This window comes from Colius striatus, chromosome 8 (assembly GCF_028858725.1).
Source record: "Colius striatus isolate bColStr4 chromosome 8, bColStr4.1.hap1, whole genome shotgun sequence".
In the NCBI taxonomy this organism is placed as follows: Eukaryota; Metazoa; Chordata; class Aves; order Coliiformes; family Coliidae; genus Colius; species Colius striatus.
This window is the reverse complement of record NC_084766.1, coordinates 33,188,191-33,201,120: the sequence shown is the minus strand read 5'-3', so window position 1 is coordinate 33,201,120 and position 12,930 is coordinate 33,188,191. Positions and strand designations below refer to the sequence as shown.

Genomic DNA, 12,930 nt, shown 5'->3' with positions numbered 1-12,930 from the left:
TCCCCCCAAGCCTTGGGGTGGAGGAAGGAAGGATGCAGGCAGGGAGGGAGCCCTGCACTGCAGCTCCTTCCCTCTCAGCCAGCCAACATCGTGCCAGGCGCTGCCGGAAGGAGCTGGTGCCCAGTCTGTGGTGTGTCTCCTGTCTCAGATCACTTGGCAGCTCTGAGGAGTGACCTTACCTGCCCAAAGGCCCTTCTGGCTCAGACTCCAGACACATGGCTTCCTAGGGAAGGCTGTAAGGCAGTACCAGGCAGCTCTGAACCTCCTACACCGAGCCTTATGGCTTGGGTTTTATCTAGAAATGTGTCTGTCTGAAACGACACATCCCACTGCTGACAAGTCCTCAGCAGCCCTTTTGTTAGCTGTCAGAGGCTGAAGGCAGAAGCAGCCAGTAGATTTAAGATGGATGTTGTCAGAGATCCTGCATCATTTTTTCCAGGTTCCACAGCATTGCATTGCTCTCCATTAGAACCAACCCTCACCATGCACCAGTGGGGGAAACAAGGCAGGGGATCTCATACCAGGGACAGAAACCCTTGGGATGACAGTGTTGGAAACAACACAGGGTTGGCCTTAAGGGACTAGTCTAATTTACTCAGCCAAAATCCACAGTGGAAGGGGTGGACTGTTCATTGTGTTCCCCTTTGCAAGCTTCTTCACAATCTACCTGGCACTTTCTGAAAACAGAGTAGAGATGTTACACTATAGCCACCACCACACTACCTGGCTCCCGTGGGCAGCGAGCAAGCCTGAGTGCTTGGGCTGTAGCCTGAGCCTCAGCTGAGGAAGGAGCTGTGCTACAACCTTCATTTGAATCCAAGGCTTGCAATCGTTCTACATGCTACAACCTTTGTGGAGGCATCTCTCTTAGGTCAAGAGGAACTGCAATTCACCTTCCTGGATTTACCCGAGAACAGAAAGGCAGTCAGAGGGGAAGGCAGGAATGAAAAATTTCATTTTGCCCCATTTTTGGTTGGAGGAGGAAGAAAGGCTGTCATCTGACTGCAAAACCAGCACCAGCACACAGTCAGCTTGCATGCCTCCTGGGAAAAGGGAAGTGAGAAAGAAGCAGAAATCTTTTACTACCCTGACCTTCCAGATTTCTCCATTTTATTCTAAGCCTTTTTGAGAGGAAATAGTGTCAAAAAGTCATGAAGAAAAAGCAAGCAAGATAGGACAATCCTTTGGACATACTGAAGCTGAGAGAAGCCAGTACATCCTTCACAGCAGTGACACAAACATCAGATAACAAAACTGTTTCAAGATGTAGTAGCACAGTCCTGACCTAAACATCAAGTTGTAGCTTCATCCCAACACTGCAAAGCTAAGAGCCAAGGCTGCTGACTCAGTGGTCACAATTAGTCAGGAATAAATGTACATAAATTAAAGAAAGGTGGACTGCTCAGGACTTTAATAGGCACAAGCATGCCAGGAGACCAGTTCCTTAAGTGCAAAACTGTATTTCATTTGTTTCAGACAAGATCTAACACAACACCAAGATGTTCACCTGCAAACATTTCTGAATCAGACAGCAAAGGAAGCACTCAACACTTAATTTCCAGCTGAGCTTCTCTGCTGTTCCTGGTTGTCTCCCCACACCCACGTGACTCCCTTAATGACACCCCATAAGGCTGTTTGTTAATAAGGAATTGCAATGTGGTGTTAAGACAGCTGACTGAAAGCAAGGGGGTTTTGGTGAAAGACTTCAGTTAAAGTAGGTCCCAAATGGAATTTTCAACGTCATTTTGCAGTTCTGCTTTTCCAACTGCTGTAAAAGTTCCAAAGCAGATGCAGCAATACTAAAGAACCATGAAGAAAAACCATTAATGGGCAAATGGGGAGAAAAGGCTGCAGAGCACTTAGATGAAGGCAATTGCACTATTTTTCTCAGGAGTTACAACAACAAAAAACCCCAAACACTTCCATGTTCAGAATTTAAACTGTGAGTGTTTAAAAAAGAGTTTTACACCCCTGAAAATAGGGGATTATTCTGAAGCACTTTCATTTACTGACTGCAGTGATTAGCCATGTTATACAGAGATGCCACATCCCCTACCCACATTCCAAAACAGATTTCCTTAAGGTATGATACATAGCAAAAGGACAACCCTTTTTCAAACCAATATTGCTTGCACATAGTTACTGCTGAGCTCTACCAGTTTCAGAATAGCAAACATCCAATGATTTAACAGTATAAATATTGATTACTGAAGTTTTAGTCATAAGTATAAAATCTCTGTGTAAAACCACATGCTACAGCCTATCTGCACAAAGGCCAGGAAAAAAGGTTGTTTTTTTCTTGTAACAAAGTGCTGCTGCAGAATTGACTGATCTGTTGTGGCCATTTCTGGAGAAAAACAGATTGTTTGGCTCAGAGCATTTCCCTACAAAGATTACAGAAGATTACAAAGCAGTTAGTTTCAGGCTGCAACAAAACTCGAGTTATGGCTCTGAGTTAGGCAAATTTTCATTTTCTCTGCACTATTTCCCATTTTTCACTATTACTTCAAAAGTTTCTGTCTAGATTTAGTCTACATAGAGCACCATCAGACAGTACCTGTGGTACAGCTCAAGCAGTTAGAGAGGCTGATGCTCTGCCTGTGTTACCTTCCATTTGAACATTTCTAGTCTGTTAGGCTTTAGCTCATCTGGTTTTCTCTCAAATGGATCAGGAATGCATGGCCAGGTATCTTCTCAGCAGAGAACCCCAACAATTCCTTAAATGACTCCAGCTTAAAGCAGCACTTACCTGTGACCCCCCTTAGGAAGCCCTGTTTTATAGTAATCCTGTCCTCTCTTCCCTCCATCAGAGGCATGGGACGGAGTGAAAGGGGGGAAAACCTCTAAGGCAAGAGTCCAAAAGAGGTGCTCAACTCCCATTTGAGCTTTAAAATATCTCTTCCTTTATACACTAAGGCTACCACATCAGATTGTCCCAGACATCCTTTTTTACACTTAGACACTTTCAAGTCAAAAGAAGAGAACTTGTCCATTTATCTGGGATTTCCAGGTATCAGGCAGTCCAGAGGAAGTGCAGTATCTGACAGGCTGACACACCTGGAAGCCCAGAATGAGCACTCAGACCAGCTGTGTGCTCGGTGCATCCCTGTGCAGAGACCAGCACAACCAGACTGTGCTGGTTTTGCAGCCCACATGCCACAGCCCGAGGTCCAGACCCCAGGAAGAGATGTCAGAACAACAGAGCTGTCTGACATCTGGAACCTGCAGGACAAACAGCCACTGTCATGATGTCTGGCACAGCCTGGCCACATAGGCACATGCTACCTGTATGTGTACCCACAGTGTGATATGAAATACAGGAGCCATACACACAAAGTTATACTTGGGGAAAGATACTGAGACCAGGAATGTTCCCAAATGCACCTCCATGTGTTCCACACCAAGCTCCTGTATTCTGCGTTATACCACGGGAAATATGACATTCACTCTTATACCTTTAATTTTGCCCTATAAAACATCAGGCATTCCTATCTGTATGGCAAAGCCAGCATTTTTAAGTTGGTCCATAACACTGAAGTGCATCAAAATCAGACTTTAAGCATTTGTTCAGCAGCAGCTAAATGAAAAAGAAAGTTTTCTGTAGCAGGTGGAAATCGCTTTTGTTTCAGGGCCTCGGGTTTAAGGGTTGGTTTTTCAGTGCCATCAGAAGCTTCAGTAAGTGAGGCTAATGTAGCCAAGATTTCTTTTGTCTTCAGGGAAATATCCTTGAACAGAAAAAACAAGCAACCATGAACATAGTATCAGGTGTGAGGAAGTTTTAACATGCTAATGGCAAAAAAAGAAATCGCTACAGAACGAAACTAAAATCATGAGAAAGAAATAGTTCACTTTAAATAAAGAGCCCATTTGTTTTAAGGCAAATTAAAACAGCCTGCCCTTGTGGGATGTTGACTACAGGGAGCACAGACACTGCCCAGGCTCCTCTTGCTGCCCAAACTGAGCTCTTTTGACTAAATGGCTCAGTTGTGAAATGTCTTAACGATCTGTGAGATAGGAGAGGAAGTGAAAAAACCATCGCCATAAGAATCAGGCTTTAGGGCTGAGAAGACACCTCAGTAGTTTTCCAAAGTTATTGACAATACTACTGACAAGGCATTGAGTAACCTACATGTTTGGTAGAATAAAGCCAGGAAGCTAATGTTACTGGAAGTCTTAAAATCAAGATATTTTCTGACGTTGCTTCAGCAACGTGGTTACCCAAGAGATAATATAAACCAAGTATATCATCCCCAAAAACCTGTATGAAGAAGAAAAATGCTCATTTGTGAAAAGGCAGAAGAGATTGGCTGACTCTCAGGGACAATCTTTCTCCTGCTCTCCCTCTTTCACTAAAGGCACAGCAATAGAAGTAATGTAGACTTAAAAATAACATTAAAATCTTAACCTTAATGACTTGGCTGTCTGATTTATCTGGATCTTCTGCAGATTGAACAATTAGTTGACCAATTTCTTTGTGAAGTTTCCCCATTGTCATTGCATCTGAGCAAGGAAAAAAAAAGAAAGCATAAAATTTACATAAAAGGAGCATTTCTGTGATACCTAGGAATGCATTATGGGTAACAAGCTATGGTAAAGACTCTTCATGACTGCCATTGGAGAGCTATGGGTACAGGCAGCAACCCGACCTGTCAGCAGCCAGCACAGGCAAATCTCTGCCTCTAGACAGGCCTCAAGCAGATGAGCTACTCTAGGAGGTCCTGCTCTGGCAGGGGGGTTGGACTGGATGATCTTTTGAGGTCCCTTCCAACCCTTGTGATTCTGTGTGACTAGAAGCAGCCAGATGACAAGCAACATACAAATCTTCCTTTCAAACAGTCCTCAATCTCCCAGCACTTAGTGCAACGTTCTTAACAAGCCTCATGAGACAGCTCTGCATCCAGCAACCCTCAGCTGAATGTCTCTTGTGTGTAGTTGTCTCACACTGCTGTTTGGAAATCACAGTTGTCCATTTGGTGTTAGGTGAAGCACATCTTTCCAAACCCCAACTTCTACCACTCTTCCAGCTTCTCAATAAAACCAAAAGATGGAAACATACATACAGGCTTTTCAGAACCAGCATGGAAGAAAGATCAAGATTGTTTGACTTACAGTGAAGTTCAGCAATTCCTATCAACTCTGAAATAAACAACCCCTAAATCAAAACCATAAAAAAGACCCCACCAACCTTTTACTGCAGGGGAAACAGTGATCTCACTGTCTGCCAAGTTCACGTACACATCATAGAGGTCTGGTCTGCTGGTCACTTCTGAATCTGTAAATCCAGCAATGTAACCTGGAGAGCAGAATATTGGCAAGACTAAGATCTTCATAAACAAAACCAAAACAGAACCAAGATACTGTGGAGAAATCAGTCCTAAAGTCTGTTATGAGTATTTGACCCAATACTCATTCTTTGGACCCAAGAAGCTGCTCTCTTGATATTATCAGTCATGTGATGACTGTGTCCAGCAGAACCCTTCACTTGTGATGGGCTTCTGAAGTTTAGGTGAACCCCTAACAACAGATGATACACAGGGTTGTCAATTCGAAATGTTAAGCTCTCTTTCTACCTTGCTACTTAAAATAATTCATTTGCAAATGAAAAACTACTGGCCTTCCTCTTTAAAAGATTGTTTACTCAGGAGCCCCTTGTCACTAAGTCAGGATCAAGCTGGAACAGAGGAATAAAAGCAGCAGATTTTCTTATTTATAGCATGCCAAACTCACAGTGGCTTTTCCCTGTGGAAGATGTTGAGTGAGCTGAAACAAGTACTGTTGGTAATGCCATAGAAATGCTGAAGGTGAGCAGTTGCCTTGCTCATTGTTCTCTACAGAGAAGCCTCATAATTGCCATGTTCTGCATCATGCTTGCCCTGCATAAACCAAAGGCCTCTTCCTGGATTCTGTGTCAGGCGCTACGCACACAGAGCAATGTGTCAGATCAAACTCCTACACAGCTGGTGAAGTCTGTGTCTGATCAGGAGCCAGGGACTTCACTGGCAGCAGTCAGTCAGAATCAAAATGGAGAACTTCAGAGTTAGGAGCTTAAAATAGAAAAAGTCCCAAAAGTTCAGTTACGAGCTATGGGTAGAAGTTGGGGAAAAAAGAAGTAGCTTGTTTGAAGTGAGCTGCTCCTGTACAACAGTAGGACTTTCAATCCCTCTGATCACAACATCAAAAAAGTCTCAAAGCTGTTTTGCATCTGTGATTAGGGATAGGCAGATGCCAATCCATGCAGAAAGACCAGATGAACTAGCTCTCTTCTAACATACCTGTATAGCTGATTTGCCTTTTCTACAGAGCGGTACTTTTTGAACACCAGCATTAGTAGCAAAGCAACCCACGTTGTTTTGCTTCAAAAACAAAAGGCACTGGTGTGAGAATTTGCACCAACAGAAACTGAGATGACATTTGGTTTATATTTTTGATTAATATATTATGCAAACCTCTGCAGGCTTTTAAGGCTTCCACTTCCTCCTCATTTAGATGTACGTATGAATGAAGAATCGACCAGTCTTGCCGATGCCACACTAAAGCAGGCAAAGTCCTAGGGAAATGAGATTGACACTTGACACACAGTAGATCTTTACTAATTAAAGTTTCACAGTATGAAATGCATGTCATAAGAAAAGAACTAGTGAGACTAGGTCTCGTTTGGCACATGAACTACAGAGACTATCAGTGCAAGCAAAATTTCTCACTCTGACATTTCTCTCAGCTAACAAACATATGACTAGAGCTTAAGAGATACAGGATAAACAAGTTTAACAAAGATGTATTTTTGCTAAATTATGGACATTGCTCTTAACAAAGGGTCAACACTTGGACTTTTGGCAGGATTGGGGCAGTAGGGATTGACAAAGTACCTGGTAAACTCCTGGAGAGCTTCTATTCTAGGATGGTACACTACAATTCTCTTCTTTAACATCAGTGCTGTGTATAAGATGACTGTTTCCATTCCAAACTGAGATACTATATCTAGAAAAGAAGGGGAAAATGATTTTATAGAAGACATAGCTAATATATTTTCCATATGATTTTATCCCTGCTGATACTACAATCCGTTTTTCAAAGCAGCTTAATAATAGCAGCACAGCTAATACTGTCAACACTATTTACTTGAAGTATCTGTGGAAAATGGATTGCATTTTATACTGGACAAAAGAAATCAGAGTAGAGACTTGTGGTATTAACCTTTGATGGACCCAGCAAGGTAAGCCTTCCGAGCATCGAAGTCTTTGCTGAGGAAAGACCCATTTTCTTCGCTTTGGCAGATCCCCTTTGTAAGGACTGCAATGTAACTCTCCATCATTTTCACTGGGCTTCCATGCTTCAGGTAGATTCTGGATGAAAAGAAAGCCTGATCTTTTGACTGCAATCGGTGCCAGCAGATACATTGTGTGTGTGGGGGAGAAAGCAACTTAAAAAACCTCACAGTACTACAAGTAGCAACATTATTGGCAAGAATTCCTATTTAAACACTTATTTTTTCATCCAACAAGCAGGCAAAAATGTGTCTGTCTCCTACGATGACAAACTACCTTGTGTTTTCATTTGATTTTCCCACAAAGGTGTGAGCAGGTTCTTTGGACTAAAGGTCCTTTGCAGATGTGGAAGGTACCTGCTTTATGATAAAACAGTTACTACAGTGACTCCTGCTATTATGTGCAGACCACAGATGGCTTTTCATTTGTTATACAAGTATCATCAGGCATTCTTCTCTACTCTATGTTAAACAATGAAAGAAAAATAGAAACACATCCTTCATAGACCTCATCTAGGTGACCCTGCTTCTGCAGGGGAGTTGGACTAGATGATCTCTAAAGATCCCTTCCAACCCCACCATTCCATGATTCTATGATATAGAGGGATTGTGAAAATGGGTATTGGAGGAAAGTGAGTAAAAGGGACAAGGGGGAGGTTTGGTTAGAAGAAGGGAGAAGGCAGAGCCACACACCTCGAGAGGCAGAGAGCTCTCATTTTTCTAAAGGAAAAGCAAAATTCCCTGGGTGCTCTGCTTGGTTCACAGGAGTGGCAAGAAACGTCTGTAGGAGAGATGTTGTGGAGGGATGCAAGTTGCCCAGCATACTGGCACTGATGTTTGACTACAGAGCACTGACCTCTTCACAAATGTATGTACTTATTTTTCAAAATATGGAAGAGAAACAGAGTGTGAAACTGGGATGGTGTGTCAGGAGAAGACATGTTACAACCTACTGTGCACCCACACAATTTCAGGTCATGAACTCAAGAAGCTCAAACCAGGCATTTATATAATCTGGTTCAGTTTGTAGGACTGAGCTTCCAGCAACAACACACAATGACATGTAATCTTTTGCCCTGTCAAGATTAAAACATGCCCACAGCAGTACCACAAAGCAACTTTTATACAGACCTACACAGTATCCTAGCGAAGGCTGCGTATTTCTCTGGGTTGAAGTCTTTGGCTGTCAGGACAACAGAGAAGTGGGTCACCTGGGTGAGACACACACACAGAAAAATGCAGAGCTTATTTGATGACTTCACATGAACGATATTTTTCACATTATTGAATTTACTGCAGTACTTTGTCAAGGTGTTTCAACTGAGAAAAAAACAAGTGAGCGTCCGACCCAAGTCGGTAACTGCAGAGAAGGTCTGGTTAAAGGATTGCTGGTGCGACTCCTTCCCATTGCCTCAGCTCTAGTACATACTCTCTTTTGCTTAATCTCTTACAGAGTTGCTTTCTTTTAATCTCATGTGATTACTTTAAAAGAGAGAATGGGATTTTTCTTCCTAACACTAGGTAGGAAGCTTCCAGAATTTGTTGCCCAAGGAGGCCGTGGAGGCAGACAGCATCAATGTATTTAGAAAGAGACAGGAAACAAAGACTTGATGGACAGAAGGCCCACAAACAGAAACACTCTTTAAATTCCTTAATCAAATGTGGGCTGCGACAGTATGAGGCTAAAAGTCTGCAGACAATGACCAGGCTCACATGTCCTCCTTAAAGACACTGTCAGACACTGGGAACACAGTATTTCACTTTCTCTTTTTTACACCTTTAAGGTTCATGGGAGATGTAAGCTTGATGTGAGGAAAGGCAAGGAACACTCTGCTGTGGGCATGCAAAATCACCACATTGCTGCTTAACAATACAGCATGAAACACAAAAACTGAATAAGCTTAACGGGCAGGGAGAGTATAGAAGACACAAGCATGATCCCAGTCACTCAGCTTTCAATGCAGGGGAAAAGAAAGTACCTATATAACTCAAACCTTTGGAAGAAGAAAAAGGCATCAAGCCCTGTACAAACAAGATTTTGGACACTATGAAAGATCCTTTCTAAGAAGCGTTTTTGACAAAAAAATTGAAAGAATTGCTGAATTTGAAATGAAAAGTAACTAGAAACATGAACTAGCACCTTCAGTTTCATACACAGAATCTAAATAGAGTCATAAGTATCTCCATCTCTGCATCTCCATCCAATATACATCTTGGTGAAAACATTAACATGAAGATTGGTTGGGCAGCCAGGCAAGAGCTGCATTTGTGTGCCCAGAAAACCTCAGATCCCTTCCCTTTTTCACAGCATCCAGTAGGAAAACATTGCTTGAACTGACACAGCAAGCTCTGCAGAAGTCTTCCTCGCACCCTGCTGAAAAAACAAATGGCCAAGTCCTACCTTTTTCAAGGCTGGAGAATCTTGAACTTCCACAGTTGTGATATAGAACCATGACCTCTTATATTGGCCAAATACAAACGTGTGGAGCAATTTATTTTCGTCTGTCAGGCAGCACTTTCGCAGCAACAGACTCCTCAGCTCAGCTGATACGGACGGATAACACCAAACCCACAAAGCATCTCCGTTGGAGTCTTTTTCTATGGTGGAAAGATGTTCACTGTGAGAATGCCAAACAGCAGCAAGGAAGTAAATCGAGGGGTTAATCAGGTTTGGTTCCTGGAATCAGATTAAAATTCCACTTTACCCTGACACTAGCCATCCATCTCTGCCGCTAAGGTTTAAATTATAGGGCAGCGCTTGTGCCACGGGTTTTGCTTTTTAAACATCGGCAAAGATCCACTCGACCTGCTTCACTAAGTCAGAAAAGCATCGGGAGCCTGAACAGACATTCATACCAACAAGTTATCGACCAACGGGCACCCACACCAGCTCATTTATCATTTTCCCTGCTCTTCTTGCTTCTGGTTTCATAACAGAAACCTCAGAAGCCGTGAATCTGAGCCACTTTAGCCGAGTTGAGCTCTGTAACAGGCAGAGCCCTGGCACAACCGCAGCCTGGCAAGCGCCCGGCCGGGCCAGGCCCCGCGGCCACAGCTCGGCGGGACCCCGCCGCCCGGCTCCCCGCCGGCCCCGCCCGGCCCGCCCTGCAGCCCTCCCGCACGCAGCCCTGCCCCGGGGCCGGCGGGGCCTCACCGATCAGCCCCACGGCCCGCAGCAGCTGCGCCTCCGGCTCTGCCATCTTCCCAGCGCGGCCCGGCCGCTTCCGCCCGCCGCCGCCCCGCCCCCGGCCCGGCCCCTCACCCCCCGCCCGCCATTTACTCCGCGCTCTCCTGGCGGGCTCCCTCACGCCGTCTCTTCCAGCGATAACTGAGAGGGAAGAAAAAAGAAGGCTCTTGACGAAATATATGTTTTTATTACCTGCATAATCTTCCTTTGCAAGTCGGAGGGAACGGTTTACGTGAGATGTTACACAGGGGGAGGCGGCCCTGCTGCCGGCTGCCTCCGGAGTCAGGGCCAGGAGCTGCATCCCTGAGCAGAGCTCAAAACACAGGCCTCCCCAGAGCTTCTGCAGACACTGGCTTGAGCCTGAAAGCCGGCCTGAGAAAGGTGGAGAGTGTTCGTGAAGCACAACAGTTGTTTCTGAGTAAGTCTCATGGATCGACGGGTTTATCTGAGGATGGACGATAGTACCTGAATACCACATATGGATGCCATAGTGTGCCAACCCCACTAATGGCATGGGCAAGGACTGATGAGGAAGAAACTTCCAAGATAACCTGGGAAAACTACAGAAGCTACTAATGTGCAGTGCTGGGAGAGAAGCCCAGGATCCCGCCTGGCTAGGGAAGGCACTAAAGGGTAGCCCATCGTGTGATCTTCGTAAAGTCATAGAGGTAAAGCACACATGTTAATACACTTGGCGACAGTGTAGAAAGAGACAGGAAGAGTCAGACTGTAAAAGCTGCCCTTTTTATCTGATTCAAGCCTGGAGGGCTTTCAAAAGTTTCAAGGAGCTTTAAAAAACTGAAGTGAGCTTCTGAATAGCAAGTGGTGCTACAAACAGCAATAGATACCAGGCAGCACAGCTGACCCCCTGAGAAGGCTGCCAGGCCTTAGGATAGGCACTGCCTGGTAGCATAGCAGAGGTGGTCAGTGGATGCTGGGAAGCTGCCACCCAGCCCTGGGCAGTGTCTCCAGTACTCACCCGACAGACTTTGAAATACATTTTATTAAGGCAAGAAAAGGACTTGTTCAGCACCATAAATAGCTTAATGAAGGCTCTACCAAATCTCTCGCTGTGGCTTGAAACAGAAACAAGGAGGCTGCCAGAGACAGTTCGGAATGCAGACCGTACTAAAATAGCATCACAAAAATCAATAGTGTGGCTTGAGGGAGAGAACACTGTGTTACAACACTGGCCACCAGCTCGCCAAGAGGTACCAAGGACATAGAGAAAATCCCAAGTGAACTGAGACTGAAAAAAGCAAAGTTGCTTTCCCCTCGTTTAGTTTTTCACTGTGGAATGGAGGCTCATGCAATAGAGTGGAACAGGATTCCACTGCTAGTAGAATAGGATCACTGGAGCTTCCATACAGTGACTGGGTCTGTCCTGTTCTTAGTTTTAACGGTTCATTCTGTTTAGCAATAAGCTGTGATTACAAGCCAACGTTAAAAGTACGATTTTAAATGTGTTATATAACGGCTGTGAAGCTTCCTGGTGGCCATGCAAGGTGGATAATGTGACCAGTATGCAAAAAGAAACTGAGCAACAAGTATACAGAAGCACATGTGCCAAACCAGAAATTCTTTAGTCATCGTAAACAGACTTTCTTCTCCATCTACCTATGTATTTTTTGAAGAATCATGCTTAGATATACTTAAGAAACCTGCTGGGTCTGCAGAGGGTCACAGCTACAGCTCCAGTGTCATCAGTGATGTAGCTGCAGAGGTGCGCATTCCTGCTGAAGGACATGCTCTGCTCAGTACCTGACATGGAGACACACTATTCACTCATCCAGAATATGCCATTAGTCGCACATTCACTTGCTGCTGTTCTACTGCTTCAGCTGCTGCTGTTACAGGGTATTTTTTGTACAATCCACACACCTTTATACAGCTTCCATTGCATCTCTGCATGCCAACAGGAATTTTCACACCAGTAGACTTGACAAAAAGCACACTGGCCCTAGCAGTTACCACATGTACACTCGTATGAACACTGCTGCTACTATTGCTCTTAAAAGAAACCTCCTGAGTTGCTCTCAAAACAGTTTCAAATGTTTAAGATTCAGAATGCACCCTACAGCTGGGCCTTTCTGCAAATTAAATGCCCCAATGTACAATTCTGAGCCGGCTGGACAAGCCACGGAGAGCCAAGGCTCGGCATACGTGATGACTTCTTTGCCAAAATGTTCTTCTGTATTCAATTATTCCCGTAATCCAAAACCTTAGGGCTAAGCCAACCAAACGGCTTCCTGGAGCTCCACAAACCGGCTCCCCGGTTTGGAAGTCTGCCGCCATCACCGAGGGGGCTGATCAAGCCAGGGACTGCCCTGAACGGACAACCGCTGTCACCGGCTCAAACTCAACCGCGTCCCCCTTCCCCGAGGCGCCCGGCACAGCGGAGAGCACACGCCGACGGCCTGAAGCGCGGCTCTCGGCCGAGAGCTCACCGAGCGCCTCGGGCCATCAGCCACTGCGGCTG

General features: G+C 44.7%; 1 protein-coding gene across 3 annotated transcripts; it reads right to left on the bottom strand.

Moving 5' to 3' along the window:
* Positions 1-1,389: 1,389 nt before the first annotated feature.
* Positions 1,390-12,377, bottom strand: DENND10 (DENN domain containing 10). 3 transcript variants are annotated; one of them, XM_062001562.1, is made up of 10 exons: positions 12,333-12,377; positions 10,644-10,896; positions 9,666-9,862; positions 8,396-8,475; positions 7,195-7,343; positions 6,867-6,978; positions 6,447-6,547; positions 5,186-5,293; positions 4,406-4,500; positions 1,390-3,725 (listed from the first exon to the last, which is right to left on the bottom strand). In XM_062001562.1, the coding sequence occupies exons 1-10, from the start codon at positions 12,360-12,362 to the stop codon at positions 3,549-3,551; spliced, it is 1,302 nt and encodes a 433-aa protein (XP_061857546.1). In that variant the 5' UTR covers positions 12,363-12,377; the 3' UTR covers positions 1,390-3,548. The 3 variants fall into 3 exon arrangements, with proteins under 3 accessions (XP_061857546.1, XP_061857545.1, XP_061857547.1); XM_062001561.1 differs by lacking the exon at positions 12,333-12,377 and having other exon boundaries at positions 10,644-11,385; XM_062001563.1 differs by lacking the exons at positions 10,644-10,896; positions 12,333-12,377 and adding an exon at positions 10,419-10,485.
* Between the last annotated feature and the right edge of the window lie 553 nt (positions 12,378-12,930).

Excerpts from the sequence above, each read along its gene's own strand:
- DENND10 (XM_062001561.1), bottom strand. The coding sequence starts at position 11,115 with ATGACTTTACGAAGATCACACGATGGGCTACCCTTTAGTGCCTTCCCT. Across the intron at positions 5,294-6,446 it reads AGCCTTAAAAGCCTGCAGAG|GTTACATTGCTGGATTTACA; the intron begins GTTTGCATAATA and ends TCTGCTCTCCAG. Across the intron at positions 3,726-4,405 it reads CAGACAGCCAAGTCATTAAG|GATATTTCCCTGAAGACAAA; the intron begins GTTAAGATTTTA and ends TTTCTGTTCAAG.